This window comes from Botryllus schlosseri, chromosome 12 (genome assembly GCF_051294905.1).
Source record: "Botryllus schlosseri isolate E-star chromosome 12, Bs_hap1, whole genome shotgun sequence".
NCBI classification, from domain to species: Eukaryota; Metazoa; Chordata; class Ascidiacea; order Stolidobranchia; family Styelidae; genus Botryllus; species Botryllus schlosseri.
The window spans coordinates 26298074-26318279 of NC_137247.1; the positions used below are offsets into that span (position 1 = coordinate 26298074).

Sequence of the window (20206 nt, forward strand, 5' to 3'; positions counted from 1 at the left end):
GCCGAAAATATTCGGGTTTATACTGTTATATTTTAGCATAGTAGGAAACATCAGCTGCACCAGGGGGGTACCTACTCGTTTTACATTGTCGTCCCCTCTGAAAATTTTGAATTATAAACAGCACCCCAACTTTCCTACCTATTTATCTGAACCTTTTACAAACTTAGGAAGTGGTATTTTAATTAAAATCCTGGTATATGCACTAACCAGTTTTGATAATGAGGCATTCATATAAATACGTCACACAATAAACATGATAGTACCTTACTTAATTATTATTAGTTATTATATATTCAGGAAATGTTATGATTGAGCTTGATTTTGCTCTGAATATGTCTCAATTTCCGGTAGAGGAAGAATGTCAACTCAAGATCAAGAAGTATCTTGATACTGTACTATTGTTTTTTACATCATTTTGATTTTTGTTGCAGTGGAGTTTAAGATTTCAAGAAGATAAATCTTTATGGTCCCCTTAAAACAGTTCATGTCCCCTAGGTTGGGAAATCCTGAGCTATATAAACGATTTTCTTCATTTCAGGCTAGAGGAATTCATATTCGAAGCCGAAGAGATTCAATCACATCGCATCAAAACCCTACCAACCGACACACAAGCGCTGGAAAACGCATGCGTGCTTACTGCCGGAGACAGTAACATGACATGGTGTTTGATTTGCGATCCTACGGCGAAAATTATCGATTGGATCACGGGATACTATTCTGACGACGCTAGTGTTGAGATTCAGGAAGAGCAAGTGATTCGGGACAGTCAGGAATTGGTGCAAGTTCTCTACAGAGTAAGTTATTGGTTCTTAAGCCTGTACTAATGTGGTGAACACGTATGCTATCTACAAGCCTCCGAGAAACCTAAATTTTCACATAGTCACATAAAAAATCGATCTTACACAACTGAATACATCTAATACAGTTTTGTTGAATACCTGTTTATACTATGTATACTTGTATGTATATATCACTTTAGAATCCTACTTTGCCGATTTGGTTTTCATTTAAATCTCTGTGTATATGCTTCTTACTATGCCGTATACTCTTGATAAGGGGCATATTCTGAGGTAGCAATTGATACTGCAATCACTGTAATCCTGAGAATTGGATCACTAGGTAATCCTAGTTGTCTAATTGAAAGTGAAATGCCTGTAATCTAATTCTAATCTAATTTGTGAAATGTTTCTATGTTCTCATTTTGGCACTAATTTCATTTCTGTTTTTTTGAAGTTTTTGCCAATTCTGTCATTCCAATATGAATGTTATGTGGAACTAACTGTGTAGCTATCATTATAATTCGGAAAAAGCAAAAAATTCTATTTAGTTAACTGTGCCTGAGAGTGAGTATTATGTTGGATAAATCCCATATAAACAGCCAATTTCATGCTTTATGCTATTGGGAAAAGTCAATAGAATTATAAAGCCATTGCAATGTTTTTCAGGATCTGAGATCGCAACTGGAAACAGCTCTGAGCGAAGGTCAAATCCTGCTGGTGACTTACTGTGACGCGGAAAGCCTTGCCAGAGACGACCGTTTCCATCAAGTTATACGCTGCAGATCAGCTTTCCTCAACGGGAACACTCCATTCAAAATGATGGTATGATCTATTTTTATAACTCTGGAATTAGCTTATCACTGACCATCTTCATTCAAGTCAAAGTAATGCTGTTCATTTCCACTCAAGTAGGCTATTGTAAACTGGCCAGGAGTGTTTCAAGTATTTTTGAAAAATTTTGACCTAACACCATGAATTTTCACCAAATATTGACTTTTTTGGACAAATTTCACCAGATTTTGAAAGTTTTTGACTCGATGCCATAAAATGGCAAAAGTATTGACAATTTTTTACCAAGCGCTCTCAATTTTTACCAGATTTTGACTTATTTTAGACAAATTTTGACATACCGCCAATAATATTCACAAAATAGTCACTTTTTTTGACAATTTTTTACCTGGCGCCATAAAATTTCACCATAATTTGATTATTTTTTGCAAGGTTTTAGGTTATCACAATAACTTTGACCACATTTTGACTACTATTTAGCAAGTTTTGACCTAACACCATAAATTTTCAACAATATTTGACTTTTTGGACAATTTTGGACCTAACACCATAAATTTTGATGGTTTTGATGGTTTATTGATGGAAAAGAAAAGTGTTTGCAAAATTTTGAAATCAACGTCTTTTGGCATACTTATTCAGAGGCTATCAATATATTTTTTATGTATCTATTGCATCTATCCCTATCTGATTCCAGGTGGGAGATCACGAGGTTGAGTGCAATCCAAATTTCCGCCTTTTTCTGCACACCGCTACCTTGCCACAAGATGTGCCACCCGAATTGGCTGCATACACGACCATGATATACAACCAAACTACACGTGATGGTATCAAAACTGAGCTACTGGACAGGTATAGTATATTCTCACACATTCAATGCACTAAATTCACACTGGAAGTACCTTTGAAATTGACTCAATACGCTTTTTGCAGGAATTTGGTCGTTTATTTGGTTGTACTTGTACAGTAGAGCTGTTCCGCCGATACGTAGATGATACATTTGTCATTTTCAGGAATGAATCGGAGTGTGACCAATTTCTCATTCGCTTAAACTCGCTTCACCCGGCCTTGCAATTCACAATAGAAAAAGAACGCAATAACTCGTTGTCATTTCTGGACGTATTAGTTGAAAAGCGCAATACCAACAACTTTGAAACGTCTGTTTTCAGAAAACCGACATTCACAGGCCAATACCTTCGCTGGAATTCATTTAGTCCTCGGCGCAGAAAAATTAACCTCATAGGCACACTCGTGCATAGAGCGTTGATGATATGTTCGGGTAACAAACTGAGTTTAGAACTTGACTACATCCGAAAAATCTTACTTGATAACGGTTACCCTGAACACGTCATCAGCCGCGGCATGGAGAGGAAATAAACACAATTCAACGCAGAAAAAACGAACAGAGCCCACCGCACGAACAATAAAAGATGTTTATATCCATCTACCTTGGATTGGCCCCATTTCCACCCGCTTTGAAAAACAATTGATTTCTGCTGTCAGTCAGTGTTACGACACAGTCAAAACCAATGTGATTTTTACAACAACACAACTGCTCCCTTCAACACGCAAAGACGTGCTTCCTGCACTTCAACAAAGTAATGTAGTGTACGAATATAGGTGCCACTGTGATTGTGGCTACGTGGGAAGAACGTCAAGACGTCTGCAGGACCGCATAAACCAACATGTCCCCAGATTTATTAGAACACGTGCGTCACGCGATGTGAAAAGCTCACCCTTAACTCATCCACTTAAGATTGATGCTGATCGATCAAAGGCCATTAATTCTGCCATCGGCAAACATCTGTTGGATAATCCGATTTGCGCGAATAATTATCGAGACGACCGATTTCAAATCGTAGGACGAGGCCGTTCACAATTCCATTTGTGTGCCTTGGAATCAACTTTTATCAAAATACACCAACCAAAACTTTGTCAACAAAAGGAGTTCGTGTACCACCTAAAAATAGTACATTGAACGCTCTCTCATTCGAAATTTCATGCTGGTGACGTCATATTTTGTGATACGATTGTTGATATACAATGTTCTTTCCAATTCTCTACTAGTTGCTGACGATTACCCCTGACGATTGTCAGCCGAAAATATTCGGGTTCATTTCAATATGAATATACTATTTAATTGTATATTGAAGTTCTGTACCTCCAAGAAGCTCTACAGTAGAGCTGTTAAAAAACTTTTTTTCAAATTTTGCTGGCAACTTGCTGAAATTGATAGGTTGCTAACAAAAAGGCTGCACACCAATTCTGGCTCAATTCCGACCTGTATAGAAGTATGGTTATAAGAGAAATATCGATACATATAAGTAGCTAATAAAATTCGAAAAAAAAGTTTTTGAACAGCGCTGTTGGACATAAGCTACTTTGATTCCAAACCGACGATACAGGCCATGGATGGTTAAGAGTTACTTTTCCGTATTCAGATTTACTAGACACGAGAAGCCTCGTCTGCGTGACGAATGGAACAACATGCAAATTGACAAGTCCCGAAACATGAAGGTTCTCTCCGAGCTTCAAAACCAACTGAAAGACATCCTGGTTGGAGGCCACCGTCTGCTCAACGACCTCAGCGTGACTAGGAAGCTCACAGACATCAAGAAAAACTACGATGAAGCTTTGGAGATGTGAGATTTTTATATCACGTCTATTAATATATATAATATAACTTCATGGGATAATCCTGATGCCCAATCTGTGTGTGTGACCTACCCTTATCGAATTTTGGGTAATAGCTGTATATGTATGTAACATAAGATAGATACGATTGTTGATTGACAATGCCATTTCAATTCTGTGTTGCTGGCGATTACGCCCGGACTTATTTAAATATGAAAATACTGTTCAAATGTATATTGCAGTTCTGTATCACCGATTTCATTTCATCACCAGTTGAATGTTGTTCAGGAAATCCAAGATCACAGCTGCTGAAGAATCCATCGAAAGAGCCAAAGAAGGCTTCACGGACATTGCCCTGCGTGGCGCAGTCTTGTATCAAAGCGTGATGAGCATGCACATCGTCAACCCACTTTACCACATGAGCTGGCAGAGATTTTTGGGGTATGTATCGCGTTTACAAATTTCTGTGAGGATTTTTTCTACATTGAATGCTCATTATGTCGATGGTAATCTAAAGGTCAATTGCAAATATAGTAGGCTATAATGAATACAGTAAAATTGATAGTTTAGTGAAATATTATGTAATATAGCAGAAATTGACAATAAAAAGATGAAAATTAGCCTGTCATTCATAACATCTCTTTCTTGATATTATAGCAGTGACCAGTTTAGATTACAGGAATCCAGAAGAAGCCCTTTGTAGTTTATTTCATATCCAAGCATAGCAATGTCTGTTAAGCTGTTCAAATGAATGCGGTGAAATTCCGGAAACGCGCCAAAAGCTAGACGCCATAACTTTTGAATATCGGATATTTGTTTTGTCGGCTAAAAAATACTCCAGCTTTTACTACTATTCCAGATTGTACGACGAAAACATCCTTCACTCGGAACGTTCGGCTTTCAAAGCCGTCTGCAATCAGATGACGTACAACATATTTTCGACCGTGTCCAAGTCACTGTTAGAGCAGGACCGGCCCATTTTGGCACTCATGACGGCTTTGGACGTAGAGGACTCGCTTGGTAAATGAATCTATTTTTATAAATCCACATTTTTCATTGGCTTGACAGCATTTTGAAAAATTCTGTAATAGTGGTGAAAAATTTAACTTACATAAGTCCGTATGGTGCAAAGCTATGCCTGTTACTGATAATGACAATGAAAACGAAAAAATCAGGTTCTCAGTTTTGCCTCCAGCCCTAATCACAGTCATGTTAAGTTTGCGAATAAAGTGAATATTTCATTGATTTTGTTATTCAAGGTAACGTAAATCTGGGAGAGAGAGAATATTTGATCGCGCCTTCGTATGCGTCTGCATTGATGGTCTCTCTCGGAGTTCACCCTTCGGAAAGCAGGGCTCAATCTAAGAAAATGTTCGATTGGATGTCTGAAGAACAGCATCATAACATACAGGTAAGATATCGCATGACAGCAAACCGACACAAGACAGGACTTTTAATATTTGCTACCAATACTGCATAGAATAAACGAGCCTTGTCCATATCTTTATAAGCATTTTCTGTGACAATTTTACATCTATCGCGTGATGGAAAAGTTCCTCATTGCTCACTTTTACTGTCCTAAAGACACCACACAGCTATAAAGCAATATATTTTGTTGTATCTTTTGGTTTATGAAACAGATTGCTTGCCTTTTCCGCATATCACACTACACAGCAAGATGCCAGCATGGATTTTTGCATCATTTACTTCACGAAATAGATGCGTGACTTGCGTTTCAGGTCTTGGGAATGTATTTCGACTGGTTCTTTGACTCTTTCGACCGAATGTCTAAAGAAGGCCGAGAAATGCAATGGCGGTCTCTATGTGAAGTAGACGCTCCTGAGCTGATGACGAAGCATAAATTACCGGATAACGCCGACTCACACTTCACACCTCTTCAAAGATTGCTCGTCATAAGGTCAGTATTTAAAACTAGTGGAAATGTTTGGTGAATTATAGAATGCATCCATATATCGCCGATATCGATACTTTGTGACAGTTTTGTAATGACTCGAGTCAAAACTATAAAAGTAAGATTGACTCGTCATTTAGAACTTTCTGACTCGGTAATGAAGCATTTTGAGTTATCTTTATTTCTAAATGAGGAGCAGCACATTGACATGGACTTTTTATATGGCTGGGAACCCCTATAAAACTTTTTTAACAAGAATTACAAGTTAATAATTAGTAGGGCAAGTTTTTGCAGCTTTTTTACAGCTTCTTAAATACTCAGAAGTTATGTATTATGGTGTTTTAAGCTGTTTAGGGGAATCTTATATCGCAACATTTTGCAACTTTTCTTCATTTTTTTCATGCAACTTTTTGTAGTTCGATTTTTCATGCGACTGACTTTTTACTGGAAATATCTGGCACCATATGTAAATAGATTGCCTAATTATTTCACTGTCATTTAGATTTGACGTCCTTTCCAATTTGACGTGCATTGAGGCCAGACCGCGAAAAATTATATTTTCATTGAATGAATTTTTTCAGGCTATCATTTTGTCAAAGTCGCCAACACTGAGTTATGCTCCAGTGCCTTAGATACCGGTCAGTTCGAGTATCTCATATCCTACAAACTTCAAGGAACTTGTCCATAAATGCAACTTTTGTGAAAAATAAGTACAACTTTCCACGGATTTGAATGCAACAAAAACTTACCCTAGTAATTAGATACACATCTAATCTGTTGCACTGTTGCAGGGCTATTCGTTCCGATCGCATCGTACAAGCTTCTATGGAATTTGTGACGTCAGTTCTTGGCAAGCGATACATACGCGACGACCCTCCCGATATTGCAATGGCCGTCAGACAGAGCGGACCAACCACACCAATTATACTTCTCTTCACTGCTGGTAAGCTACTATTAATACTGCTGTGCTAGTGCTGACATTGGCAAACTGCAGAATGCAGTTATGGTTAGCATGAACTTCCATGCAATTCTATCTTGTAGTTATCTTGTGAGGCTCTTGAAGCAGACTTGTTCAAACTATTGGATTTTTGAAGTGTGCAACTACAACTGCAACTAAAACTATCCCCTTTTCCAATCCAGCGACAAGAACTACTCACTTTTTAAAACTCACAGTTAGAACTAAAACTACTCACTTTTTTTATCAATTGCAACTAGAACTAAAACTGCTAACTTTTCAAATCTATAAGTACTCAATTTCCAAAACTCGCAGCTACAACTAGAACTAACGATCTTTAAAAATTCACAACTACAACTAGAACTATTCCCTTTTCTAAATTCCCAGTTAGAACTATAACTAGTCACTTTTCAAAACTTTCAACTAGAACTAGAATTAGAACTACGGGCACTCAATTTTCAAAATAATCGTATATTCGCATAGTATATTTTAATTGAAATGAATCAGAAGATTTTCGGCTGACCCTTGTCAGGGGTACTCGTAGAGAATTGGAAAGAACATTGTAAATCAACAATCGTGTCACAAAATATGACGTAGCAGGCTTAAATTTCTGAATAATCGAGGCTAACAGAAGGCTTAAGCTCAACGTACTATTTTGTCCATGTATAATCTAGCCTAGCAATATTAAAGACTGTACAATGTACACGGCTTGCAATTTTTTCCAGAAAACAACTTGGTGACAGACTACATGCGTAAATACGTGGAATCCAGAGACGGAACTAATATCGAAGTGATTGAAATTATCGGCGACAACAATACGGAAGAAAAGAAAGTCCGCACGGCACTCACAAACGCCATGACTAACGTAATTCAATTCATGTTTTCAGTTTGATATGGCCAAAGGTGGTTAGTAAGTAGGGCTGATGACAAATTATTTTTTTCAAATTTTACTGGCTACTCGATAAAATTTTGAGGTTGCCTAAAAAGCTCTGGTTTTGATCAATATAATTTGGCTTTTCCAGGGCTCCTGGCTGCTTCTGCATAATATCCAACTGAACAAGGACCTTCTCAACACCGTCTATTCCCTGTTGACGCAAGACTCAGCCTCCAACGGTGCTATAGGAGAGGAGAAAGATGTGGACTCTAATTTCAGGATTTTCTTCTCCTGCTCGGCGAGAGTGGCTGCTTTACCGGACCCGATCTTGCATTCCTCTATCAAGCTTGTGCTGGATCATCCTAAGGTGCGATTGTAGGATTTTTTCATGTCCAGCGTCGTCGTTGAAAGCTTGGCACATTGATTCACAGCTGGACATCTAGGAAATTTTCAGCTTTTTCAAATTGCATTACATTTAGAATTACAGCTGCAAAGTGTTTTTTTTTTTAAATAGACTAGAATTAAAATGATAGCTACAGTTTTTATCAAATTAGATTAGAATTAGAAATTTACAATATCCCTATAGTTTTTCCAAATTGGATTAAAATCAGAATCAGACTAGAATTTGATTTAGAGCTACTCAAGTTTTTTCTAAATCAAATTAAAATTAGAATTATTGCTACAAGTTTTTTTCTCCAAATTAGATTAGAATTAGAATTACATCTACAAGCTTTTTACAAATGATAGCAGAGTTAGAATGATAGCTACACAGTTTCAAAATTTTGAAATTGTAGCTACATGTTTTTCCCCAAATTAGGCTAGATTGGTCTATAGATACAAGTTTTTTTTTCAAATAGAATAAAATTGGAATGATAGCTACACAGTTTTCTCTAATTAGATTAGAACTAGAATTACTGAATTCAGTACCGACAATCTCTGCTTTGATCACCTTCGCCCCTGATTAGTGTCAGCCGAAAATATTGAGGTTTATTTCAATATGAACGTATTGATCAATTGTATATTGAAGTTCTTACCTCCAAGAGCATCTTCAGTTACATTGAATTCATCTAACTCTGTTCAAATCCTTCTACCACAGGGAATGAAAGACAACCTTCTCCGATTTTTCTCCACCGTAGTCAGCAACGATCTGATAACATCCTCCAACCGACCTGAGTGGTTGCCGTGTCTGCATAATATCGCATTCTTACACGGGGCTATCAATCTACGCACCAAATTTCCAATCAACATCGGATGGCAAGACCCGTCTGCTCTACAGCAAGTCAACGTTGAACAGTTGAAGGCAAGTGTTTTTCAAGTCCAACATATGGTTGAGTACAATGATTCGAGCATTTCACACAAAATGGTATATGCACTGTCAAAAAATACTAAATTATCTTTCATATGATGTAGAATTTGCATTAAAGCACTGCTTTTCCTAACAGGAAGCAAGAAAACTTGGCAAACTATGAAATCATGTTTCATTTCATTAATATTACCATATTTTAACGTTATATTACCAGAGACTACTGTTCTGTGTCTAACTGAGTATATTTTAACTAACTAGCGCTAACTAACAATGCTTTAAATCTCAAAAATTCAACGGCAAATAATCTTTAAAATATCATACCATAACATCATCTCTATGCTGACTGTAGGGTAGAGTTGTTCATAAATCCCCGATTCTGGCAATGCACTGATTACATTGTCATAGTATTTATGCATTGCTCTCGTGCAATGTTCTTGATGTGAATCTTTCTTTCTAGAGCTCACTGGAAGCTGTTGAAAAGGAATTTTCTGACATTGTAGTCGGCGGCTCGTCGGAAGCTGCTTCGAGCTCGATCACTTCGTTTAAATCTGTTTCGTGGTCTGGATTGAGGTAAGTTTAACGGTATATGAATAAAATAGTATTTACTGTGGAAATTATTTAGTTATTTGATATAGAGCTACCTACTGTGGTTACTTTGATGTGAAATCCTATGTATTGTCTACAGAAACGATGCCTAACAAATTTGACTCAATTTCAGCCAATAGAAGTGAAGTTATTCGAGTTTTTCATTCATAATTGTAGGATTATCCACAACAAATACTATTTTTTCAAATCCAAGATTTTCAACTACGATAACTTCGCTTCTACCGGTTGGAATTGGGACAAATTTGGTGTGCAACAATTTATTAGAGTACTTGACAATTTCATGAGGTTAACAGTAAAATTTGAAAAAAAATGAGTTTTTATGATCAATTCAAAATTTTTCACCACAAATAACTTTATTTCTACTAGTTGGAATCGAGCCAAATTTGGCGCGCAACGTTTTATTTGGCTACAAAAATTATTTAAAAAATGTTATTTTCGAACAAAGCTAGTGTACGATTCCTGTTGACACATGTATATACATTCTTTAGATATCACATCGCTGAACTGACATACGGAAATCTGATAACAAACCCTTCCGATCAACTTAGCTTGAATGCTCTGGTCGACTATTGGCTGTCGGCGAATTCTGTCAAGAAGGAATTTGAATTGCCCAGAGGTAATTTCGTGTTCATATGCTTTTAAACACTTGGTTTGCTTTATATCAAAGTGAGAGCTCTGTAAATGTTCAAATTTTATTGCTATTGATAGGATTTCTTGGATGAATCCTAGTACTGAATAGTATATTCATACTGAAATAAACCCTTGTCAGGGGTAGTCGTCAGCATCTAGTAGAGAATTGGAAAGAACATTGTATATCAACGATCGTATCACAAAATATCTCATCACTGGCATGAAATTTTGAATAATCCCCGCTAAGGTATGATTCTGACGTCACAAGACTCCGCCACCTCGGACCAAAATAAAAGTATGCGCCGATGTACACAATTTTAACTTTGCCTTACCCTTTGCAGTGAAATATCGCCTTCCCAGCATTTTCTTTTCATCGAACGCAAAGCAATCCTCCATAGTACAAGCTCTCGAAGCCCCACCCCATCATTCCCTGGATTGTCCCGAAGGCTGCAATCTGCATCCTACCAATGAAGGTATCGTCGGGAATGACCAGTACATTTTCACCAGGTGAGTGTGTCTGCATGTGTCACGCTGTAATTAGACATATAAACTTGTTGAACTCTGATTTTTTATCTAATTCAACCCTAAACTGATTTCACATAATAATAGTATGGTTTTTATACATCGCTTTGCCTGCTATTTCTTGCGATGATTCACAATTACGAATTGTTCTGATATTCCAGATTGAATCGAATATACGACTCTCAACCAGAATCGAAAACGTTATCTCACAAACTCTACCCTCAACCACCATCGCCGCTGTGTACCCCACACCACACCACCATCAGCTCCATCAGTAGCCACCCGTGGGTTATTCACAGGTATGTAGGCACTATGTATCGTAACTAGAGGCCTACTGATGTATGGTTTTTTGAGCCAATAACGATAAAACCATCACTAGTACGTCAAAAGATAACCTTGATATGTTAAGCAGATGTTTAAAAGATATGGCATGTAGCTTACGGCGCATGTTTCGAAAACTTTACAGCATTTATTAGAACGGCTTACGTCCAGCTTTATGCCTGAACATGATATAAACTAGAAAGGCTGCATCTGGACACTTGCAAGTTATAAGAAATAGATGAATATTCCTAGTGTAGCGGTCCAAGATTATAGTTCTATCACTTCCCACTACCATACTGTAGCAACACGAAAATTGCTGATATATTTATCACTCATGGCTGATGCCGATGTGTTAATATATTTTCAAAAACAAACATATCTGGTAATTTCCAAGCAATGATTCTAGACGAGCGCTTCTCAAATGCCGGACCGTGGCAAGTTTCCTGACGGTCCGCCAAACATTTTAGAATTTTAAAACTCAATTGAAAATGTAAGAAGCTGGACGCTTAGAGAACTGAAACATCAAATTTTAAGTTGGTTTAGAAGTTTGGTGTGTATTTTTCTCTATCGTGCCATAATAGAGAGTTCGTGGTCTGATTTAAATGGACGTCGCAGTGGTGTGGTTTTGCACAAACCTGTTTAAAGTAACCTAAAACTCATTTTGGGCAAGTTATTTTTGAAAGTTACCGAGACTTTTAAACACACTTAAATTCTTAGAAATAAATATAATCAAAAGGGCAGAATTAAATGCAGTTTCCAATATTACATTTGAGTTGCATACATTTGTTGTAATTAAATTAGTTAGTTGGCACGAGAAATATTTAAGTCTCATTCTTCAGGCATTCAAATTTGTAATTACAATTAACAATTTCTGTGCAGGGGTGTGTTTTCAAGTCACGTTCATGCGGTCATGAAAAATCGCAAAGAAGTCGAACTGTGGGAGGTGTGCCACAACGTACTGTCCAAGATACCAAAGACTTTCAACAGGGTAAGCGTATCCTGGCACTTGTTTCGTAATATTTATTTAATTTTCTTTATATAATTAAATATATTGATATCGAAATAAACCCGAATATTTTCGGCTGACACTCGTCTGGAGTGATTTTCAGCAACTAGTAGACAATTGGAAATTGTATAACAGCAATCATATCACCAAATAAGCACTCAACGGCAAGAAATTTCGAATAACAGATGGCTTAAGCTCAACATAATATTTTTAGATTATACACGAACAACTTCTGTTCGCACACAGAAGGCAAATAAGTCCCGTTACTGTGATACAGGGGTTATTTTGCCCGGTTTATTTCAATATGCATACACTATTCCATTTTATCAAAAGTATTTTTTGCTAATGGTATTGACTTAGTATTTAGATTAAATAAAAATAACATTTGATATTATTGTTTTGTTCTGAAAGGATTTTGTGGCGGAAAAGGTGAAGAAAATTGGAGGGCAGACGCCGTTTAACATATTTCTTCAGAAGGAAATGGAAAGAATGAATTTGCTGATACTCGAAATCAAAAGGTTGGTTAGTCTGTACACATGTAAGCACTGGTCGCTTCTACTTTTCCCGAGGCATTCAAGTATGTTTGGCTACTTGCATAATTACTCGACTAGTTATAATTTTTGACTACTTCTACTTCTTTTTAGCCGTTTGGTCTATTTTAGGCAACACTAGGCCTGTAGAATACGTGCTTTTTTACTTACTTGAAAATTGCTACTTTTAGATCTACTTGAGTGCCAGTGTAGCAGCCGCATATTATAGAAATATATTACCGATATTTTTGAAAAATATAGCACTGACGGCGCATTTCCAAAACTCCAGAGCCTTTATCTCAACAGTTTCGCACCCATTGATAGGCTTGGACATCAGGGTTGGTCAAAATTAACGTTTTTGGCTAAAAAACATTGCACTGCAAATTTGGCTCAATTTCAACCTGGAGCAGAAAAGAGACTGAAGTTTGAAAATTTTCAATTTAACGTATAAAAATTGGAAAAAAATTCAAACTTTACTTGCAACCACATGAAATTGTTAAATTCTCTACAAATACAATGCACACCAAATTTGAGTCAATTCCCACCAGTAGAAGCGAAGTGATTGATGTTTGAAATTTTTAATTTGGAATAACGGTATTCACGGTAGTAAGTTCTTTAGAATCTGCCACCGTAAATACTATTTATTCCAAATCCAAAATTTTCGCTCTCGCTCTAGTTTCTATAGCAGCATATTCTAAATGTTTCTGCGTTCTCTCAGGAGTTTGACTTCTGTCAAGAATTTCGTGGAGAACATCGAACAGCTGGGTGACCATCTGACGCCAGTTGACGTTGAAGTGTCGGACAGCTTGTACCATGGTTGTATTCCGCCCCGATGGATGAAACTGGCCGGGGACTCGGCTCCACCGAACACCACGTCGCTGTCCTCATGGTTGAATGATCTGTCTCAACGCGCCAGTCATTTGGAAAGGATTTTGGTGCTGGTTAGTACTCACAAAAGGCAATTACTTTTTAACTGGTAGTTGTGATAGCTGGCGTTGGGAAACTAGACATTTTCAGCTCCTTCAAATTAGATTAGAATTACAGCTACACCGTTTTATTTCCAAATTAGATTAGAATGAGAATTATAGCAATACAGTTTTTTTGGAATTGGATCGCAATTGGAATTATAGTTGTAGTTTCTTTCCAAATTACACTAGAATTTGAATTATAATTATTGCTACAAACTTATATCCAAATTATATTAAAATTAAAATTACAACTATAAAGTTTTTTTCCAAATTACACTAATATTAGAATGATAACTGCACACTTTTTACAAATTAGAGTAGAATTGGAATTATAGTTACAGTTTTTTTTTCAGATTAGAATAAAATTAGAGTGATAGATGCACAGTTTTTTTTTTCAAATTAGATTATAATCAGATTACCAACTTTTTGCTCATATTACTCTCATTAGACAGCTACAATTATCTAATAGTGCATATCCAAAAACGACTTTCCACTTTTCAACAACAAAATTATAAGTCAGTATTTGTCCCCTAAAAATATTGAAGTACAAGTTGTAGCAGTGCTTTGACTACATCTGGATAAAGAAGTCAAATGCTGTTAGTGTGACTTTATTTTTTTTTTGCGTCAACGTTATTTCAGTATTGGCATTTATGTAAATGGACTCTTGGAGGCGCAAAACTTCAACATACAATTCAATAATCTATAGATATCGAAATAAACCTGAATATTTTCGACTAACAATAGTAGGTGGTCGTCCAACAACTAGTAGAGAATTGGAAAGAAGATTTAATTACATTTTATTACTAGAGTGCTAATATGACGTCTCATTTTGTCTTACGTTTCAGGGAAGAGACAAGATGGCGGCGTATTGGCTCGGGGCATTTTTCAATCCACACGCCCTGATCGCAATATTCAAGCAAGAAGCCGTCAGGAATCACCTGGAGAAAACCGGCAGCGTGGACAACATTGTATTGCAAACGGAGATAACCCAAAGGGACAAAGACCATGTATGATTATTAAAGTTTAAATCCGTATGTCAAGTCTGAGAGTCAGTAATTTTACATATACTGTGCATATAAATTAGGCTCGATTCCAACCGGTAGAAGCAAAGCTATTAGAGATAGACTATTTTGTATTTATCTTTTAATAATACTATCTAAATTTTGCTGGCTACCCCAGGAAATTGCGAAGTTGTGTAACAATGTATAACAAATTTTTAAACTAGCTTTGTCTCTACAGGTTGGAATCGAGCCGACTTTATGCGCAGCGTTTTTTAACCAACCTAACAGTCTTATCAACTAGCTCAAGTAATATTTGGAACAACCCCAGTGGACATTGTTTCTTTTTTATGACTCATAGATTGACTCTATATGGCCACATTGCTGTGGTACTGTAAGATAATTTGAACATGGATATGAATGAAATCAAATTGTGAAATTGTTTTGCACAGTATTTCTGTGTATTGTAGAAAAGTGATGCGCTTTGCAGAGCCAATTCTGTCACTTACTTTGGAATATAGGTTGCGCGAGTGATCGTAATATCATCATTCTTTTGTGCAGTTGCGTGACCCGCCTTCCGAAGGTGTGTTTTTGCACGGGGTCTACTTGTGGGGCTGTTCTTGGGAGAAGACAACGGGAGAAATGCAGGACACGCCACCAAAACGCGGACCCACAAACCTACCTGTGCTGCACGTTACGTTCGTACTGGAATCCACAAAGCTAGGTGCTGCGAGCGATCTTGTCAGGTGCGTGTTGCTACAGAATTATTATTAGAACCGGAATAATATCGGATTTTTGAGCCAATACCAGTAAAATCGATGACTAGCGTCTAGGATTGGGCAAATTCTAAATCAATTATTATGCTTCGATTTGAATGCTTGATATATCACAGCAGTATGAAGGATGGGGAAGTTCTGGTATTTACCTTTTATGCGACCACAACGGATATGATACCAGTTCTACATCACATTAAAGATAGTTTGATATTATTTTCGACCTTCGATCGACCGGTCGATCACAACTTCACAGAAATGTTATTTCCAGTAACGTTCGTCGCTTTGTACTACATGTTTCGAATGCTGCGATACAACCAACAGAGGTTCACAGCCTGCCACAGTTGAAGATAGTATCCAAACTCAGGCTTATAACCAAGTCACAACGCCCCGAGTCACAAGTCAATCTTACTTTTATAATTTTGACTCGAGTCAAGTCGAGTCATTTTCAAATCACCACCGAGTCAAGTCCGAGTCCAAGTCAGCGAGTAGAGTGCCGAGTCCGAGTCATAACGTTTTGACTCGAGTCCGAGTCCAAGTAATTATGTTCAGTTTTCAGTTCAACTTACTTTTTTCAACTCTTACCGAGTGATATAATGACTCACATTCATATTATACTAATTTTCGTCAGTCGTAACAGTTTCCGACACTATTTTCCGAGTATGAGGACTGATAGCCGAAATACCAATAATGTGATGACTTTACTATTCTTCGAAGTTACAATGAAATGTCTGTCTTGGCTTTCCTAGTCACGAGTCATACGAAGTTTTGGAAATGTGCCATTAACTATATGCCATATCTTTTAAATATCAGCTTACTGGTTGTAAACCACTGGTTTACGCAGAGACGGGCGTCTGATTTCAAAGACTATTCCAAGTCGTTGTTTTGACATCTTAGTATCTTTTCATTGTATCTTAAACCTTGTGTTGTTTTTGAAACGATAAAATTATCAGTAAAATGGCGAACCTGTACTGCAAAGCCACTTCTTTTGCATTTAGACCTGTGGACTATTATGGATGCCCAGTGTATGTGTCCACTACCAGCCAAAGGAAGCCAGTTTTTGAATTGGATGTCGTCAGAGAATCGATACCATCGTCAAGATGGGCATTGCGAGGACTCACAGCTACTGTTCGACCATTCTAAATCGTGTTTTAGTTACATTTAACACTAAACAACAATCGATTTCTGTTTGGATGTGTAAAATAACAGTGTAGATTTTTGTTTCAAGGATGACCAATGACCATAGAATTTTTAAAATTTATACATATTTTACTGTATATAGTAATAGTATATTAACGATCATGGATAGCAGTAGGATAGGCTCTTTTGAAGCAAAATAAACTGAAGATCTTTACCTGATGACATTTTAGATCCCTCTTATATGTACAGTGTTCATGCCACCACCAAAAAGTGTTCATTTTAATTGTCAAATTTACCTATTGTTTTTCTCACTGAGAATGTCGCATTATATCATGTAGCCTACTGTGTTTTTTTTTAGTATTTTCGGGTAGTATCACTGTAAAATGTGTTGCCTTTTCATTAGCGATTATTGTGTATTAGAGTCATTTTCAATTTTATTTGCGAACCCAGATGTGTGAATAGATCAGTGAATATCGCTTTACATATGGTGTTATGTAACAAGTTATTATTATTTGTTACCTCTTGAAATGGAATAGATTGGGTCTTTGCCGTACCTATGGTGCCAGCGCTCTTCTTGTGGTCGTGATTTGGACAGTTTGACAGATTTTACGACACTACCATCGTCAGGTATCAATGCCTAGTTGGCAATACTAGGAATAGTTGATGTGTAGATGAATTGCTGGAACTTCTATTTTCAGGCACATTGCCACGAAATTCCAAAAACTTATATGTTACAGCTTACAGTGCCTGCATGAAGAAATGGTCCCATAACATAACCATGGAGCATTTAGTAATTGTGACGTTGAAAATTTTCGGGTTAAAGCAGACAGATCTTGACAAATGCAAGGATACAAAAATCGAAACTAGAAGGTTTATTGAGTCTGCGCAAAGAGTATTTGAATTCTAGTTTTCAAAATATCCTCCTCACAAAAGGACATTCTTATGGAAGGACTTATATTAATAACAATACTCTGCTTTCATTAAATATTTATGAAATATGCAAAAAATAATCCTCTAATGAACCAGGGTTGTCCTATTTTAAAATCCGAGAACGAGGACACATTTTTCAAGTTAAAATAAGAGGGAAATTTGCTAAAAAATATGAGAAATTTACAGTCAACGCCTATCGCCCGGTTGACTAAGAAAAGGTCGCCTTGCAATCGAAACAAAAGGAAAGGTCGGATTTACTTTGATTAAGATGCTGGAATACCACGTCAATTTATGAAACGTTCAATGTGACCGAAAAAAGTCGAATCAATTTCTCTACTTTGTAATTCTTCTGCCCCGCCCACCATTATGTCAGCTCACTGGCCCAAAGCAAATTTGAAACAGCGATACTTAGATGATTCTTGGATAGATTTTGAACCTGGTTCAAAACAGGACATTTTTATTTTTGCTGTCGCATCAGGTTTTGGAGATACAGTGTTGTATTTTGAATTTTCAACGTTATTCAGGGTCCCTTTTTATACTGTCAAAATATTCGCAAGATAAGTGGTATATATTGAACAGTTATTTCAGATGTAGGTAAAGCTCCAGTGCTGAGTATCTAGCCTTGTGGTCACCAACCTTTTTGGAGCTAAGAGCTACTTCTTTGGTACTGAGTAATGCGACGGACTACCAGTTACTCCCGCCGTTTATGAGAGCTCAGTTGGATTTCTTTACTTTGAAATTCAGAGCACAGGGTTTCCGTTTCCACCCCTTACCGCGGGCGTGTTCTAGTTCAGTTGAGTTACCGCCCTGTGCTCCTGAGACCCAATCTCCCCGTCTAGGCCCGGTTCATTCAGGTCGACTGACCCCATTTCAACTACTGTTCACATGGACCCATTCTCCACTTCGACCTGAAAAGATATCATTTGTTACTGCCACCCAGAGCGACTCATCTGGCCCTTTCACGCGACCTGGCACCGGCAGGCCCCGCGTTGGTAAACCCTGATGTAGCTATATGATTCATCAACCAGTCGTACTTTGACTTTCAATTAGGCAATCGCGGTTCTTTTGAGAAAATTTAATGGAAAGATGGTATACTATCTTTATTACCTCCCAAGGGTCGTACACCCTTTGATAAAGCACCACGCCAACTGCCAGAAATTCTTTTGGCCAAAGTAGATTTTTTTTTGCATATAGACCTGTAGTTATGGCTTCAAACTCCCAAAATATACTTTACAGAATATGTAAACTTCAAATTCACATTTGCCATGCGCGCATGCAAGTTGAAAGGGTTCAATCCTGTTCTTATAATCACTTTGTTACAACTCTGTTCGGGTGAGGTTGAATAACTCGCATTCATAATGTCATCATTTTACTCAGTTTCTGGTCCTGTTTTACAGACACCACTGATGAGGGACGCAATATTAGGATTACCATATTTTAAGATCCGGAAAAGAGGACACTTTTGACTAATCTCAAAATCTATAATATCGGACAAGAAAGCGGGTTACTGTTATGTTGAGTAAAATATATATAAGAAAAGGTCATCATTCAAACTAAACTCCCGAAAGACCCGCGCACATTCAGCCCACATTCCAGGTTTCGCGGTATATTCATAGCGTTTTTTTAATTGTGCAATGCATATGCATGTGCATGTACTATCGCCCAGTTGTCAAAGAAGGATGAATTGGCAAAATGAAAGGCATTCGGGCGTCCTCGGAGAACAATTAATAGCGATTTATCGAAAAAGGAGGACGGATCCTCCTAAAGGAGGACGTATGATTAGTCGAGAAATACCAATATTGTGATTGCTTACTATTCTTCAAGTTTGCAACGAAATGCCTATCTTGGCGGGCCGAGTCTCGAGTCATATGACTTGGTGGAGTCATGTGCAATGACTCGAGAACAAGTCGAGTCAATAGGCAAATTGGCGCAAGTGAAGTCGAGTCACAAAAAAGTGCGACTCGAGTCGAATAATAACAGTCCTAAAACTAACCAAGCTCGCAAAGTAGGCTACCAGTTGCCATCACTATAGTTCATCAAATCACATTCAGTATTAGCCTATGGCGCGCTATAGCAAGCTGTCTGAGTGAGACAACGTCGCGTTCCCGCTAGGGCCCCGCAACAGAGAGTCGGTGAATACGATGGCATGCACTTCATTGCATAACAGAAAACATTGAAAGTTTGATATTGAATCTTGTTCCTCTTTTCATAATCTTGCGCGAAACTTCATCTCCGAGTATCGCAGTAGCAGGTAGACACCATTCGTATCATTATACGAATACCACATTCCATCTCCCCTTGCTTTGTTGAAGATTCCATTCAGATTGGTCGCTGCGCACTTTCTATACCACCAGCCACCTTTGAAGTTAAAAGCGCAATTCGTTGACGGATGTGCATCGCGATCTGCGTCTTTCGTTGAGAATTGTTCCTGGTCGTGATATGGGAGGGTATCGTAGGTTGCATTTCCGGATACTCCGGATACGTACAGTCTGTATTTGTCGGAACCGTGTCCGATACGGAAGTCGCTGAAAAAAAG

General features: G+C 37.6%; 2 protein-coding genes across 3 annotated transcripts in view; one reads left to right on the plus strand and one right to left on the minus strand.

Moving 5' to 3' along the window:
- The window catches only part of LOC145452809 (dynein axonemal heavy chain 5-like), a 104205-nt gene extending 86895 nt beyond the window's left edge, over positions 1 to 17310 (plus strand). For both annotated transcript variants that reach the window (XM_080330948.1, XM_080330949.1), the window contains 22 exons: positions 539 to 794; positions 1446 to 1601; positions 2263 to 2417; positions 4007 to 4207; positions 4488 to 4640; positions 5059 to 5219; positions 5459 to 5610; positions 5939 to 6117; positions 6903 to 7054; positions 7792 to 7931; positions 8089 to 8307; positions 9037 to 9240; positions 9704 to 9816; positions 10341 to 10468; positions 10824 to 10989; positions 11166 to 11303; positions 12205 to 12313; positions 12743 to 12849; positions 13580 to 13802; positions 14675 to 14836; positions 15389 to 15573; positions 16599 to 17310. In XM_080330948.1, coding sequence (XP_080187074.1) covers positions 539 to 794; positions 1446 to 1601; positions 2263 to 2417; positions 4007 to 4207; positions 4488 to 4640; positions 5059 to 5219; positions 5459 to 5610; positions 5939 to 6117; positions 6903 to 7054; positions 7792 to 7931; positions 8089 to 8307; positions 9037 to 9240; positions 9704 to 9816; positions 10341 to 10468; positions 10824 to 10989; positions 11166 to 11303; positions 12205 to 12313; positions 12743 to 12849; positions 13580 to 13802; positions 14675 to 14836; positions 15389 to 15573; positions 16599 to 16743 — 3604 coding nt within the window. In that variant the 3' untranslated portion in view covers positions 16744 to 17310. The remainder of the gene's footprint in view (positions 1 to 538; positions 795 to 1445; positions 1602 to 2262; positions 2418 to 4006; positions 4208 to 4487; positions 4641 to 5058; positions 5220 to 5458; positions 5611 to 5938; positions 6118 to 6902; positions 7055 to 7791; positions 7932 to 8088; positions 8308 to 9036; positions 9241 to 9703; positions 9817 to 10340; positions 10469 to 10823; positions 10990 to 11165; positions 11304 to 12204; positions 12314 to 12742; positions 12850 to 13579; positions 13803 to 14674; positions 14837 to 15388; positions 15574 to 16598) is intronic.
- A 1509-nt stretch (positions 17311 to 18819) lies between these two features.
- The window catches only part of LOC145452821 (microfibril-associated glycoprotein 4-like), a 37746-nt gene continuing 36359 nt past the window's right edge, over positions 18820 to 20206 (minus strand). The window contains exon 8 of the mRNA XM_080330964.1: positions 18820 to 20195. Coding sequence (XP_080187090.1) covers positions 19877 to 20195 — 319 coding nt within the window. The 3' untranslated portion in view covers positions 18820 to 19876. The remainder of the gene's footprint in view (positions 20196 to 20206) is intronic.